The sequence below is a fragment of the Pteropus alecto genome, unplaced genomic scaffold, assembly GCF_000325575.1.
Source record: "Pteropus alecto unplaced genomic scaffold, ASM32557v1 scaffold44, whole genome shotgun sequence".
NCBI lineage: Eukaryota > Metazoa > Chordata > Mammalia > Chiroptera > Pteropodidae > Pteropus > Pteropus alecto.
The window spans coordinates 4,642,013-4,656,405 of record NW_006436812.1 but is presented as its reverse complement, the minus strand read 5'-3'; the positions used below and the strand labels follow the sequence as shown (position 1 = coordinate 4,656,405).

Here is a 14,393-nt window from a genome sequence, read left to right as displayed (position 1 = left end):
AATGAAGCTGTTGGGGTGTGTCCTAATCCCATCTGACTGGTGTCCTTTTAAGAAGAAGAGATGTGGACACACACTGAAACACTCCAGCTGCATGAGCACAGAGGAAAGACCATGCCGAGGACACGGGGAGAAAGCAGCCTCCTGCAAGCTGAGGAGAGAGGCCTTGAAATGACAGGAAAAACAACCTTGCCTGCACCTTGATTTTGGACTACAGGCCTCCAGAACTGTGAGAAAATAATTTCTGTTGTCTAAGTCACCCAGTTTGTGGTAGTTTGTTATGGCAGCGCAGAGGCCTAATGCAGAATGTGTTTTAGTTTGCATCTCCAGCTCGCTAATCTTGCTTTCTTTTAATTTTGTCTAAAACACACCTTTGGTTCCATGGCTGCACTGCTCCAGAGACAGTGGCTGTATCACCCACACCCACTCGCCCGCCCCTCGCCAGGAAGGCAACTCCTCCACCCCCTACCCCCCATCCCCGCATTCCTCCGGATCCTTCTCTAGCTGTCGGGCCTCCTAGCCCTGGGCTCCCTAGGTGGTGCGCGCCGGTGAGGCGCGACTCGGAGGGTCTTTGGTCTCCAGGGTCTGCTCTCCCGCGTTCCTGGCACGCTGCGGGCGCTCGAGCTGCTGTATGGATGTTACTGGATTATAAATGTCTCCTACTTGCGGAAAAGGGGCACCGTCCAGGGCAGCCCCAGGGTCTGGGATTCAGAGATGCCGTGATCACGGTGTTCGGAGGCCGAGACCTCCACAGCCCAGATGGTTTGGGAAATGAACACTAGGACCGCAGGCGCGGCGCCCGTGCACGCACCCACGTGGGGCGCGCCCGGATTCTGCCGGGGAGAAATGTCCTAGACTCCCGCGCCCGGAACTACACCTGCGATACGCCCGCCTCCCCTGGCGGGGCTGCTTGGTCTGAGAAAGCAGAAGCTAGCGGTGCCCGGGGGACTCCCGCCGGAGCTGGGATCGGGGAAGAGAAACTTGTGGCAGCGGTGGGAGGTGAAGCCAGGGGCGTGGCCGGGGCTCCTCACCACCGCTCCTCACGCGGCCACGCCCTGACATCGCGGGAGAGAACCTTGGGTCCCCCGCAGGCGACCCGGGATAACACCTGCCCCGCCCCGCCCCTTCTCGCTGGAGGTCCGAAGATTGGGCCATTTCCCGAGCCAAGCCGTCACCGCTTACCCGGGTGCGCCCGCTCCGCCCGCCTGGAGGGAGGGGCTGCCTGCACAGTGCGGCGCCCGGACAGGACCGGTCCGGGAGTACGGATCTCCGCCCCCTCCTGCACTCTCAATCGTCCCGGTACCCCAGCGATCCCCGCGCCCCTGGGCCCTCCGCTAGACGCCGCCGTATACCTGCTCTGTGCCGCCCAGGGCCCCGGATCCCGGTGCAGCCCCCAGTCCTCCTGGCTCCCTTCATACTCTGCGCCGAATCCCCCCCACCCCAGAGTCTCTGGGCTTCTCTCCTGGGCCCCCAGGGGGGCTCCGTCCCGGCCCTCTCGAGCCCTGCTGCTGCCCAGGCAGGAGCGCGCCATGCTTCGGCTCTTGGCGCTGCTGCTCGCGCTGCTCCAGCCGCCGGCGCGCGCCCAGGAACCCGCGGCGCAGGACGTGAGCCTGGGCGTGGTGAGTACGGAGTCCACCTGCTCCTGGGATTTTCTGGTGGGCTGGGAGAGGGCAGTAGGTACGGGACTCGTAGGTCAGGCTGGAGCCTGATTCAAATGTCCAAAGAGTGATTGGGGTGGGGTCCGAGAACCCAGATTTTTGCATCTGTCAGGTTTGGGATAGGGATCTGAAGATCTGGAAAGGGACTGGGATGGGGAGGTGGGGACCAGGACCCTTTGGGCCAGATAAAGACTGGAAAACCCAAGTCTGGAAGGCCAGGACCTTGGGGCCGCGGGGGGGGGGTAGCGGGGGGGGAGCGAGCAGGCACCTGGGGCTGGGGGCCCTGGGTTCCTGATGCCTGGTGAGAGGTGGGGCTTCGAAGATGGTAGTGGGAAGGCAGAGTCCCATCCCTCCCACCCTTCCCGCTTCACCCGTTCTCTCCTATGGCCTAGGACTGGCTGACCCGCTATGGCTACCTGCCACCACCCCACCCAGCCCAGGCCCAGCTGCAGAGCCCTGTAAAGCTGCGGGATGCCATCAAGGTCATGCAGAGGTTTGCAGGGCTTCCTGAGACCGGTCTCCTGGGTAGGTGGCCCCCACTCCCTCTCTAGCCCTGCCTCTGCACCCAATCTGACCATTATCTAGCTGTTCTTAAACCTCAACATGCACATTGAAGCTATAAAAATGCTGATCCTAGGTCCCAACTCAGGTGGTTATCAGGCATTTCTCTTTCAGTAAATATTTATCCAGAATCTCTTACATGCAAGGCCAATTCAGGCTCTGCTGATATAGCTGTGAGCAAAGTAGATAAGGTCCCTGCTCTCAGGAGGCTGACATTCTAGAGAGAGACAGACACACTCTGGAGATCAAGAACAAATATGCAAGATAATTTCAGATAGTGGTGTTTTGAAGAAAATAAAATGCTAATGGACGGTATTGAGGGGCTGGTCTGGTCAGGTCAGCCTCCTCTGAAAGGTGTCATATGAGTTGAGAGGAGCTCCTATGACACAAAGAACCTGTAGGACACAAAGAGGAGCCAGCCATGGGAAGATATGGGAGAAGAGTGCAAAGGCCCTGTGGCAGGCAAAGACTGTGTACCTGTGATGAGAGGGGACTGAAGGGCTGAACAAGTGCCTGATTGGGGAGAGGGAGCTTGAAAGGTGTTTGGGTTTGATTCCAAACATGGTAAGGAACCATGGGAAAGTTTGACAGAAAGAAGCAACTGTCTCGCAGTTTTACACTTCCTCTGGTTGCTGGTGGAGAGTGGAGGATGGGGAGCATGGAGGCCAGGAAAGAGGCATTGCAGCATACAAGCAAAGGATGACGGTGGCCTGACTAGGGTGTGTGGGGGTGTGGGTGACACGAAGTGGTTGAATCCAGGATGCACATTTTGGAGGTAGAGCTGAGAGCCTCATCTGTTATGTTAAATGGGAAGAGAGAACTGGAGAGATCCTGCCTAGCTGTGAGGGAAGGCAGGATCTTTCCCTGTCCTGTTCACTGGCCTGCACATCTGGTATCTACACATGCTCAGTTACTCTTTGTGATCTCAAGCAGAGGTGAGGTTTGACTTTTTTTCAAAAATGAGGAGACTACTGAGAATTGAGCCAAGTTGGATAAGAGGATTCCAGGCAGCTCTGATGCAGGAGAGGTTGGTTTGCCACAGGAGACCAGAGACCCCGCTGGTTCGAGGACTTTGGACTTTATCTGGATGTGATGGGGACTTGGGAACTAGGGTGTGGGCAACCTCCCAGAGCGTTCTGGCAAAGAGAGGAGTTCTCACCACACCCCTAGAGGTCCTTTCTTGAGTCCAACTGCCAGAGCTCGGAGAAGTGGGACCCCCAACGTCCCTACCTGAAACTTTGAGCATCACCTGGAGGTGATGCTAGTCTGTCCAGGGCCAGGTACAGAGAGTGATACCATCCAGAAAGGCAATGTCATAATTTAGTGTGAGCTGGCTTCCAGAATCAAACAAATCCAAGCTATGGGGCAAGTTTCCTAACCTCTCTGAACTTCAGTTTCCCCATGTAGAAAGTTAGCTGGTACCATGATTAGGGTAGGTTGTCCTTCTGCTGATCCCACTCCCCCTTCTCCAACCTCTCTACAGACCCAGTGACAATGGCCACCATGCATAAGCCTCGCTGCTCCCTGCCTGATGTGCTAGGGGTGGCAGGGCTTGTTAGACGGCGCCGCAGGTATGCTCTGAGCGGTAGTATGTGGAAGAAGCGAACCTTGACATGGAGGTAGGTCCTGGTGCCCACCCCACCCTGGGCCTGCCTTCTGGGCCCCAGCTTCTGTATCCCTGGCCACACTTACTCCCCATTCCTCTCTCTCCAGGATACTCTCCTTCCCCCAGAGCTCAGCACTGAGCCAGGACACTGTGCGGACCCTCATGCACCATGCCTTGACCACCTGGGGTATTGAGTCAGGCCTGAAATTCCAGGAGGTGGGTTCTCAGGGCCCGATAGAGCCTGACATCCTCATCGACTTTGCCCGGGCCTACCACCAGGACAGTTACCCCTTCGACGGGCAGGGGGGCACCCTAGCCCATGCCTTCTTCCCTGGGGAGCATTCCATTTCTGGGGACACTCACTTCGACGATGAGGAGATCTGGACTTTTGGGTCAAAAGGTACAATGTTCCCTATTCTGAGATGTCCTCTCTCCAGGTCTGTCTGTCCTTAAGAATTAGGTTTAAATTACATTTATTGATGAAGGTTGTATAAGTTGAGCTTCTCCAGAGAAACAGAACCAATAAGATGTGTGTGTGTGTGTGTGTGTGTGTGTGTGTGTGTGTGTGTGAAGTGATTTAAGGAATTGGCTCACGGGATTGTAGGGTCTGGCAAAATCTGTAGGGCAGGCCTGCAGGCTGGAAGTTCAGGTGAGAATTGATGTTTCAATCTTGAGTTCGAACTCTCTAAGGCAACCCAGCTGGCTGGAAACCCAGGCAAGATTTCTGTGTTGCAGTCCTGAGGCAGAATTCCTTCTCCAGGAAACCTCAGTTTTTGCTCTTAAGACTTTCAACTGATTAGATGAGGCCCACCCACAGTATGGAAAGTAATCAGCTTTGCGTACAGGCAACTGATTGTAGATTTTAATCACATCTACAAAATAACATCCACAGCAAAATCTAGGCTGTTCTGGAGCTGAGACCATAGTCTGGCCAACTGGACACAGAAAATAACCCATCACAGAGGCTTGTCGGGTGCCTAGGTCCAAGCTGGGGCTGAGGACTTAAAGAGGCAAAAACACAGCTCTGTCCCACAGCTGAGTCAGAAGAGTAATTGGCAATTGCTACACACAGTGACACAGCTACAGGGAATCACAACAGGGAAGTCCTTGAGCATGTGGGTGCTCAGAGGAAAGGCCAACCCGAGGCTTTTGGCTGAGGGGAGCTTCTTAGAAGCAGTGACTCTGACTCTGTTCATTGTACACACACATGTGTACACACACACATACAGAGTGAGCTAGTGGGCAGGCTGAGTCCAGGATACTCAGGAGTGGTCAGGCTTGGGAGCACTGGGGTGAGAAATGGCCTAGGACATTTGGGGCTGGAAGGCAAAAATATGGTGTCAGGAGGAAGACCGTAGAGGACTGAAGGTAGGTTTCATACCACAAAGGGCCTTAGAGAGCATGGAGAGGACTCTGGATTGTAGGATTCCGAAGGCAATAGGAGACGTGGGAGGTTTTACATTCTAGAAGTACCATTGGCTGTGGTGCAGGGAAGATAGGGTCAAAGAGGCAGGAAGTTGCTACAGGGTCCATGTAAGAGATGGTGGTGGGTGATGGGAGGAGGGAAACAGAGGGCAGTGGGTGGCTCTGAGGGAAATGTAGTCAGGATGGGTAAAGATTGGGATCTGACTGGATCCTGGGGGCAAAGAGTGTAGGAGAGTGAGGTGCCAGCCCCCGGAGGACATAGTCCTGTCAATGCAGGTGGTAACTGTGGGAGGAGGAGCAGACTGGGGAAAGGCAGGGGTGAGTTCAGGTGGGGGCATATGTTTGCAACACCATGGGAGGTCAGCATAGCTGGTGCATTGATGGTTCAGTATCTTGCTCTAGAACTAGGACTCCTCTGACTTAGGTCAGGTTCTCCAGAAAGGGAGTTTGAGATGGAAATTCTTATGTAAGCAGTTTCTCAGGGACACATTCTCAGGGGAAATGGAAGCAGGAGAAGACTAGAGAAAGAAGCTGAGCAAGGATGTGGTCTCAGCTCCAGAGAAGCCTGACCCCATGGGGAGCTCTGGAGCACAAATAGTGCCACAGGGTTGGTCCTGCCTGGAGGCAAGGTGCCCAGCTCTTCTAGTCCTTGATCAATCAGCCATTGGATATAAACTGCTGGGGAAAGGCAGGCCGGGAGGGAGAGCCATTTTCTGGGGAAGGGGGTGGTCAGGGGATGGGGGAACAGGCTTAGAGAGAATTCGAATGAGGTACAGATAGCATCCGCAGTGGTGAGGCTGTGTAATGCAGCATTGAAGAACATGAGCTTGAAGTGGAACTCAAGGCTGGATTCCTCAGCTTGCTACATGTATAAGTTACTTGACTTCACTGTGCTCAGTGTTTTCATCTGAGAAAAGGGGATAGTAATAGTACCTGCTGGTAGCGTGGATGTGTAGATTAAACGAATAATTGGTCTCCAGCTCTTCTCACAGGGCCTGGCACGGAGTAGCGCTCTGTTCATTGCCAGATGCTATCAGAGCTGGGCCTGGTGGCAGATTTAAAAGTCAGCGGTACTGGGGGTTGGTAAGGTTTCAGGAGGAGAGGGTGGAATGTGAAGGTCAAGTACAGAGCTGTGGAGAGCCCCATAGTAAAAGGGAGGTTGTCAGGGGAAGAGGAACCAAAGGAATGGAGAAAGAACAGGCCAGAAGATGATCAAGAACAAAAGTGAAGGAGGAAGTGGTCAGCAGTGGGCAGAGCACCAAACCAGTCCAGTAAGTTACATGGGCTTAGATTTGGTCTTCTGGGAATGAAGTGACTTTAATGCTTGTAGGCTTGGTGAGTGGAGAAAGAATCCAGACCAGAGTGGGGTTAGAAGTGAGAGGAGCTGAAGAAATAAAGACTGAATTGAGATCACTGACAAAAGAACTTGCTGGGGAGAGAGAAGAATGTGGATGCAGAGTGGACAGGTCTGGAGGTATCTTAGGATAAGAGAGTCTTGAGCACTGAGGGATGTGGGATGAACCAATAGCAAGAAAGGGGTAGAAGATGGATAAATGAAAGGATGGATGGATGGATGGATGGATGGCCGGACGGGCAGACGGACAGACGGACAGATGGACAGATGGGTGGATGGAAGCATGAATGGATGCAGGGAATTTCTTATCCTGGAGGAGGTGAGCAAGGCAAGGTCCTCAAACAGGGCAGAGCAGGAGGCAGGAGGTGAACATCGGGGAGATGAAGCTACCTGTCCTGAGTGCACAGGAAGTTACAGATTACAGAGAAGGTCCTGTCTTGATGAAATAGGAAACACATTTGTCATTATTTGACATGTAAGAGTTGGGGGCTGGGGCTGGGTGGTGGCTTGAGGGGCTGTGGGCCTGGAATTGAGGCTGAATGTAGAGAGAAAAGGAGCTGCCTGGTGGGCCCCACGACAAGGATGAGAGAAGTTGCTGAGGACCCCCACAGACTATTTCTGTGGGGCTGGATCTGCATAGTTGTGTAATTTCCCCCAGCTGCATAGCGTGAGAAGGGTGCAAGGAAGAGGTGTGGCCAAAGGAGAGGCAAGGCAGGGAAGAGGAGGGTGAGAAATGAGAGAGATCTACCTGATTAAGACACCAAACTTCCTCTAGTTTCTCAGAAAAAGAACCCAGAGCAGCTCTGTGATTTAACTTGATCTCTATGCCTCAGTGTCCAGGCCTGTAAAATGGGGTTGAAGGTAGAGGTTTTGTGAAAAGTAAATGAGGATAAGTGTTTGCTACTCTTATGACTTATGTTATTTCATTTTTAGACTCTCATCTAGTGGCCTTTAGTGGCTGAGAGAAAGTTGCTTTTCAGTTCACCAGGTCACTTCCAATAAACCCGCTTTCAACACTGCTGACCCTGGTTAGCGATTTCTGAGAAGTAGATCAACATCTGGGGAAATCCGTGCCTCCCTGAGGGCTGCTCACCCCTCTTGCTGTCTCAGTCTCTTCTAGCCTCTCACCTGCTGAAGCAGGAGCCAGCAGGCTGCTGGTGGATGGATGAGGAGCTGGGATTCTGCCAGCAACCGGGAGTGTGAAGAGGCTCCCTTCTGGCGCCTGGGCTGGGTCCCCAAGGAAGAGGCCTCTGTTCAGCAAGGCCAGGAGCGAGGCTGGGCGCCCAGGCCAGCAGGCTGTGGTCAGAGAGTGCCTGCTGGAGCTTCAGGTTCCGAGGAGATGGATGAAGGCTGTAGTGGTGGGGAGGAGAGGCCAGAAGGTGGGGAGGGGTGGAGGCTGTGGGATGGGGAAATGGGGGAGGGGGATAGAGGATTGAGAAGATGCCGGCACTAGAGGGATGGGTATGGAAGGAGGGGGAGGATGGAAGGACCATGGGGGTGGGAGTGGGGCGAGGGTCTTGGAAGCAGAGTCCAAGGAGACTAAGCAACACTCTTCAAGGGTGGGAGTGAGAAGGATGGGGAGGGGTGGGGACCGCTGACAACAGACTGGAGCTGGGAGAGGGGAAACTCCAAGGACTGAGGCTTCCCTGAGAGAACTGCATGCACCCCCCCCCAAGATCTTGTTTCCCCCAAATATTTCTGTGTGCAATCTTCCTTTCCTGGGGGCAGGGGCTATATCAGTGTAAGTTCACCCCTTCTTGTGTCCACACTGTCTCCTCCTGCCTTTTCCCTAACCTGTTCTATGGATGGATCATTTTTAGCCTGTTGTCCCCATGTCTAGCAGTGCCAAATAAAAATATTTACTGAGTAAATGTACACATATAGGAAAGACGAAATGGCTCAGGAAGGGTTCTGGGCGGAGGAGGCTGTGGCCACCTCTGGAGGTGTTCCGGTCTGTCAGCAAGCCCTTCTCCCAGGGGCTTCCTGGCTGCCCCCTTTCCTGGTTCCTGCGGCCACAGCTCCAGCTCACTTTCCCTTCCAGATGGTGAAGGGACTGACTTGTTTGCTGTGGCTGTTCATGAGTTTGGCCATGCCCTGGGCCTGGGCCACTCCTCAGCACCTGACTCCATCATGAGGCCTTTTTACCAGGGCCCAGTGGGCGACCCCACCAAGTACCGCTTATCCCAGGATGACCGTGAAGGCCTTCAGCAGCTCTACGGTACAGGGAATGGTGGGGGGGCTCTCTCTGTGGCCTCTGCAGCAGGGAGGGAGCCCACACTTCTCTGACTCTCTCTACAGGGAAAGCGCCCCGAACCCCATATGATGAGCCCACAAGGAAACCCCTGGCTCCTCCTCCTGCACCTCCTGCCCTGCCCCCAGATAGGTGAGTCCTTCTGGGGACCTTGGGTGAGCTCCCTAATCTTGGTGTCCTCCTCTGTGAGATGGGCATGGTAAGAGTCCTCACCCCATAGGACTGTCATCAAGATGAAGAGAGGAGAAGCCCTTATTCCTTTCTTCTCATTTCTTTCCTCCCCAGCCCCTCCTTCCCTGTCCCTGATCGATGTGATGGCAATTTTGATGCCATCGCCAACATCCGTGGGGAAACCTTCTTCTTCAAAGGTGGGTCACTTGAGATCTCCCCTGACCCCATAGAGCTGGCTCCTTACCCATTTAGGGTGACCTACTGGGTCAGTGAGGTTTCCACCAGATGCAGAGACTTTCAGTGCAGAGGTGGTGGAGGGGGGAGGGTGAGGGTTGGGGTGGTGGTAGAAGGAAAGCCCTGGGCCAGCTGGTCACCTTAGAGTCACTGCACTCTTGATTCCCACATGGACCTCCCCACTCAGCCGTGGGAGGGGGACCCCAGCACTGCGTCTAGCCACACACTCTGGGGGACAAGGACCTCTTGCCATCTCATGCCCCATGCCCACCCCTTCTCCCCACAGGCCCCTGGTTCTGGCGCCTCCAGCCCTCGGGACAGCTGGTGTCTCCCCGGCCTGCTCGACTCCACCGCTTCTGGGAGGGGCTGCCCTCCCAGGTGAAGGTCATCCAGGCCGCCTACTCCCGGTACCCCGATGGCCGAATCCTCCTCTTCAGCGGTGAGTGGGACCCGCGGCCCGGGGCGGGAGGGTGGGGCATGGAGAGCAGCTGCTCATCAAGCCTCTTCCCTGCAGGGCCCCAGTTCTGGGTGTTCCAGGATCGGCAGCTGGAGGGCGCCGCGCGGCCGCTGGCCGAGCTGGGGCTGCCTCCGGGGGAAGAAGTGGACGCTGTGTTTTCGTGGCCACTGAACGGGAAGACCTACCTGGTCAGGGGCCAGCGCTATTGGCGGTACGACGACGCGGCTGCACGCCCAGACCCCGGCTACCCGCGCGACCTGAGTCTCTGGGAGGGGGCGCCTCACTCCCCTGACGATGTTACTGTCAGCAACACAGGTAGGAGAGCACGCGCGAAGGGTCTGGGACTCCGGGACTGCAAGCTACTGGCCCTGGGCGATTGGGCTAGAGGCTATCCTGGGGGATTTCCGGGAGCCCTCGGGAGGAGCGGGTCTTGGGGCAGTCTGGACCAGCCCTGCAGCGTCTCCGCCCGCCCCGCAGGTGACACCTACTTCTTCAAGGGCGCCCACTATTGGCGCTTTCCCAAGGGCAGCGTCAAGGCCGAGCCGGACTCCCCACAACCCATGGGCCCCGAGTGGCTGGACTGCCCAGCCCCCAGTGCTGGCCCTGGCAACCCCAAGCCCCCCAAAGCGACGGTCAAGCCCGGAACCTGCAACTGTCAGTGCGAAATCAACCAGGCTGCAGGACGGCGGTCGGTGCCTCTCCTGCTGCCCCTTCTGCCCCTGCTGGTGGCGGGCGTTGCCTCCCGCTGAGAGGGTACAGGCCCTACTTGGAGGGGTCAGGGTCTCCCACCGCGGGCCTGTTGGGGGTTGTGATCTCTGCAGAGCCCCATCCTCTGTTCTCAGGAGCTGGCTCAGCGCGGGATGAGGGTGGAGTTAATTCCCGGGGACAGGTGGACAAAGGTTGGTCCTTGGAATGAACACCGGAAGTGTTTGGCTTTGCCCACCGCCACTCCATCTACAGAAACCGCTGCAGTGGTGTGTTGTCCCCGGGGGGACTTTCCTTTCCAGAAATAGCTGGCTTTTCTCGGAAAGCAGCCTGCTGACTCCCTGTAGCCCTTGCCCCGCCCAGCAACGTCCGCTCAATCTGGGTTTTTAGAAGACAAGCCTGATTGAGAGATTGAAAGCCAGCCCCATCCCCACACCCTCACATCCCCTCTGCTCTGAGTTTTCCACAAGTTTCTCATCCTGTTCTGCTTCCACCACATCCCAGTCAACTCCACATGAATGGGGACCTGGGACCCAGCCCTGAGACCACCCTTGAGCACCAGTGCTACACTTCCTGGGTGACAACAGTGGCCAGGAGGTTGACCCTCCACGATGCGGCCTGTGGACCTCCTTGCTGGTCACCACCCTGGACCCAGAACTGCTCTCATTCAATAGGACACCCTCCTGCCCCTAAAAACCAATCTCTTTCTACACACTGGAGTGTCTGCAATTCCCTCAAGAACTCCTTGAGTCAGCTGGTGGAAAGACAGTGGACTGAGTACTCTCTTAATCCTGGTCACCATCTCCTCAGCACTCCTGGGTAATAGGTGGGTGGAGCCTTATTCACTGCTCACTCCCTCTCTCCCACCTTCCCCCCTACTCTCTCCACGGAATTCAGGATATAAAACTGCCTCTGGAACTGTGCTTTTGGAATGCTTCATATCAGAATCAGCTAGAGAACTTAAAAATGTAAATCCCTTGCCCTCACTCTGAATCGTCACTCACGGTGGGGCCAAGAGTCTTCATTTAAATGGGTAAGGGGGCTGGGCCAGCAGCTGTCATCTCTGTCTCCTGGTTTTTCTATGTCTCTGTCATTTTCTCCCAGGAGCCAACCTCTTCATGTTCTCTTTAAGAAAAGCTGATGGCCTTGGTTGATAGAGGTCAATCCCATGGGTGGAGTCAGTTAGCAGCCACTTCTTCAGTTGCCACCCAACCTCATGGCCCCACAGTGCTGCCTGGAGTTGAGACTGTGGTCTACAGTCCCAGCGAGCTGGGACCATGCCAGCCATTGGCCAGAATAAGCAGAACATTATGATGGCAACAGCCAGGTATATTCAACTAGTCCATGATCTGAGAATTCTAAGCCACCAGAAAACCATCTGGTACACTGTTAGGATCTTTTTGAAATATGAGGGGGGTGGGTGGGGGACTTGTATTTTAAAAGCTTACCAGCCCCACCCACAAAAACAATAAAAATGACTGAGAAAGTCCTTCATTTCTTCTGAGCACAGATGGACCTTTGGTAGCAGGAACTTGACAGACTTGAATCCAGAGTTGATGGGTGGCAGGTGGGGAATGGAAGGAGAATGAGTGAGAGGAAGAAGCAGAGAGAGGAACCCAAAAGTTGGTTGAGGGATGTCCAATGTACAGTTTGAGGCTGCTTTCAGTGCTACATGGAAACTTCTCCAGCCTTTAAGAATTTATTAAGTCTACTACACAAAAATATCATGTTGAATTGATTAAAATTATTTTTAAGTGGTACAGTTCCATAATCAAAATTTAAAACTTTTGTTCTTGAAAGGACACTATCAAAAAGTAAAAACAACCCACAGAATGGGAAAAAGTATTTGCAAATAATATACGTGATAAGCAACTTGTAACCAGAATGCAACTTAATAAAAAGATAAATAACCCAATTTTAAAATGGGCCAAGAATCAGAGTATATATTTCTTCAAGGAAGATATATAAATGGCCAATAAGCAGATGAAAAGATGCTCAACATCATTAATCACTAGGGAAATGCAAATCAAAACCATTATGGGATTCCTTTTCACACCCACTAGAATGCCTACAATCAAAAAGACGATAGTAAGTATTGCTGAGGATGTGGAGAAATTGGAACTTTCATACACTGCTGCTGAGAGTGTAAAATGGTGCAGGAATTTTGGAGGAGTCTGGTGGTACCTCAAAAACTTAAAAACGTAGTTACCATATAACCTGGCAATTCTACTCCTATGTATATACTCAAGAGAAAAAACATATGTCCACACAGAAACTTGTATATGAACGTTCATAGCATTATCCATACTTGCCAAGAGCTGGAAACAACCCAAATGTTCATCAGTAGATGAATAGATACAATTCAGTCTATTTATACAGCGGAATATTATTCAGCCATAAAAAGGAATGAAACTCTGACACATGTGTCCTAGATGAATCCTGAAAATATTATGCTAAGTGAAAGAAACGAGACGCAGAAAGGTGACATATTGTACGATTTCACTTATATGAAATGTCCAGAATAGAAAAATCTATAGAGACAAAAAGTAGATTGGTGGTTGCCTAAGCCTGGTGGGGAGTGGGAATGTGAGAATTTGGGGATGATGGCTAAAGGGTGCAGAAATTCTTTTTGAGGTGGTGAAATGTTCTGAAATCAATTGTGATAGTCAAACAGTTCTGGGCATTGACTTGCACACTTTACTGGGTGAATTGTATTGAATGTGAATTATATCTCACTAAAGCTATAAAAAAAAATGGTATAATCCACAGTGAAACACAAAACGTCTTCAGATGGATGGTGGCCTTTGTGAGATAGTCATGGAAGGGCTGAGTGTCACGTGGGTCACGGAGCCAGGCTCCTAGAGATGAAGCCCAGAAATAATATTGTGCCTAAAGCAGGAGCAGCAAACTTCTATCTCTCCCACCCTGGAATTCGAAGACGGCTCAGGGAAGGGTATGAACTTTCTGGGTGCGCAAGGGGAATTTTAGACAATTGAATGGACTCTTAAGGGAGATGCCAGCTGAAGTCTAGTTAATCGAAGTGAGCCTTTCACCAAGGAAGAGTGATTTGTAGGTCTGTCCCTGTGGGGCTCACATGGGTGGCCCCTCAGGAGCCAAAGTGTCTTTGAGGATGATAGGAGTTAAATTGTGATTCTCCCCAAATTCGTATGCTGAAGTCCTAACCCCAGTATCTCAGAATGTGACCTTAATAGGAGATAGGATCTTCACAGAGGGAATCAAGTTAAATGAGGTCTATTCCAACATGACCTGTGTCCTTATAGAAGTGGGAAGTCAGGAGACAGACATGTATACATGGAGACCACCATGTGAACGTGAAGAACGCCATCTACAAGCCTAGGCTTGAGCCTGGAACAAATCCTTCCCTCAGGGCCCTCAGAAGGAACCAACTCTGCCAACAGCTTGATTTTGACTTCTAGCCTCCAAAACTGTGAGAGAATAAATTTGTGTTGTTTAGCTACCCAGTTTGTGGTGCTTTGTCCTGGCAGCCATGGGACACTAATACAGAGGGCAATACAATGGCAGTGCTGAGCCATGTGGGGCTTTGGCCCAGAGTGGGGTATTAGGGAAGAGCTGGGAGGTGAGCCAGGTGGCGTGAAACAAAGCCACCTAAGGTGGCTGCACTTCCTGCCCTGTCCTGAGCCTGGAGCTGCTACAGAACCTTCTCTGGACATGACGTATACTCTAGCCTCCAACTGGTTAATTATTTTTGGAAGCTCTGGGAAATGATCCAACCTGCTTTCTCAAGTCTGGACTTTCCCTCTGCCCCTCCTCCATCTCAGGCTGAGATTCACATCCCAGTTCAGAAGGTGGAGGAGTTACAGCTAGGGACCCAGGGTATAAAGGATACACCCTCCCTCCCCAGGCCTCTCAGGCTTCCCTTTCCTTGTCTTTCCTTCTTCTGTTTGTCCTTCTGTCTCTGTTTTTGTTTCACATCTATCCCTCAAATACACGCA

General features: G+C 53.0%; 1 protein-coding gene across 1 annotated transcript; it reads left to right on the top strand.

The window, feature by feature from the left end:
* Window positions 1-1,177: 1,177 nt before the first annotated feature.
* On the top strand, window positions 1,178-12,345 carry MMP25 (matrix metallopeptidase 25). Its single transcript, XM_006914185.3, has 10 exons — window positions 1,178-1,616; window positions 2,048-2,180; window positions 3,700-3,835; window positions 3,930-4,222; window positions 8,643-8,819; window positions 8,900-8,984; window positions 9,138-9,220; window positions 9,544-9,696; window positions 9,772-10,029; window positions 10,192-12,345. Exons 1-10 carry the CDS (start codon window positions 1,527-1,529, stop codon window positions 10,461-10,463), a joined length of 1,680 nt encoding a protein of 559 aa, XP_006914247.1. The 5' UTR covers window positions 1,178-1,526; the 3' UTR covers window positions 10,464-12,345.
* Window positions 12,346-14,393: the final 2,048 nt, after the last annotated feature.

Coding starts and splice junctions, on each gene's coding strand:
- MMP25 (XM_006914185.3), top strand. CDS start 1,527: ATGCTTCGGCTCTTGGCGCTGCTGCTCGCGCTGCTCCAGCCGCCGGCG. Junction 3,836..3,929: donor AAGCGAACCTTGACATGGAG/GTAGGTCCTGGT, acceptor CTCTCTCTCCAG/GATACTCTCCTTCCCCCAGA. Junction 4,223..8,642: donor CTGGACTTTTGGGTCAAAAG/GTACAATGTTCC, acceptor TTTCCCTTCCAG/ATGGTGAAGGGACTGACTTG.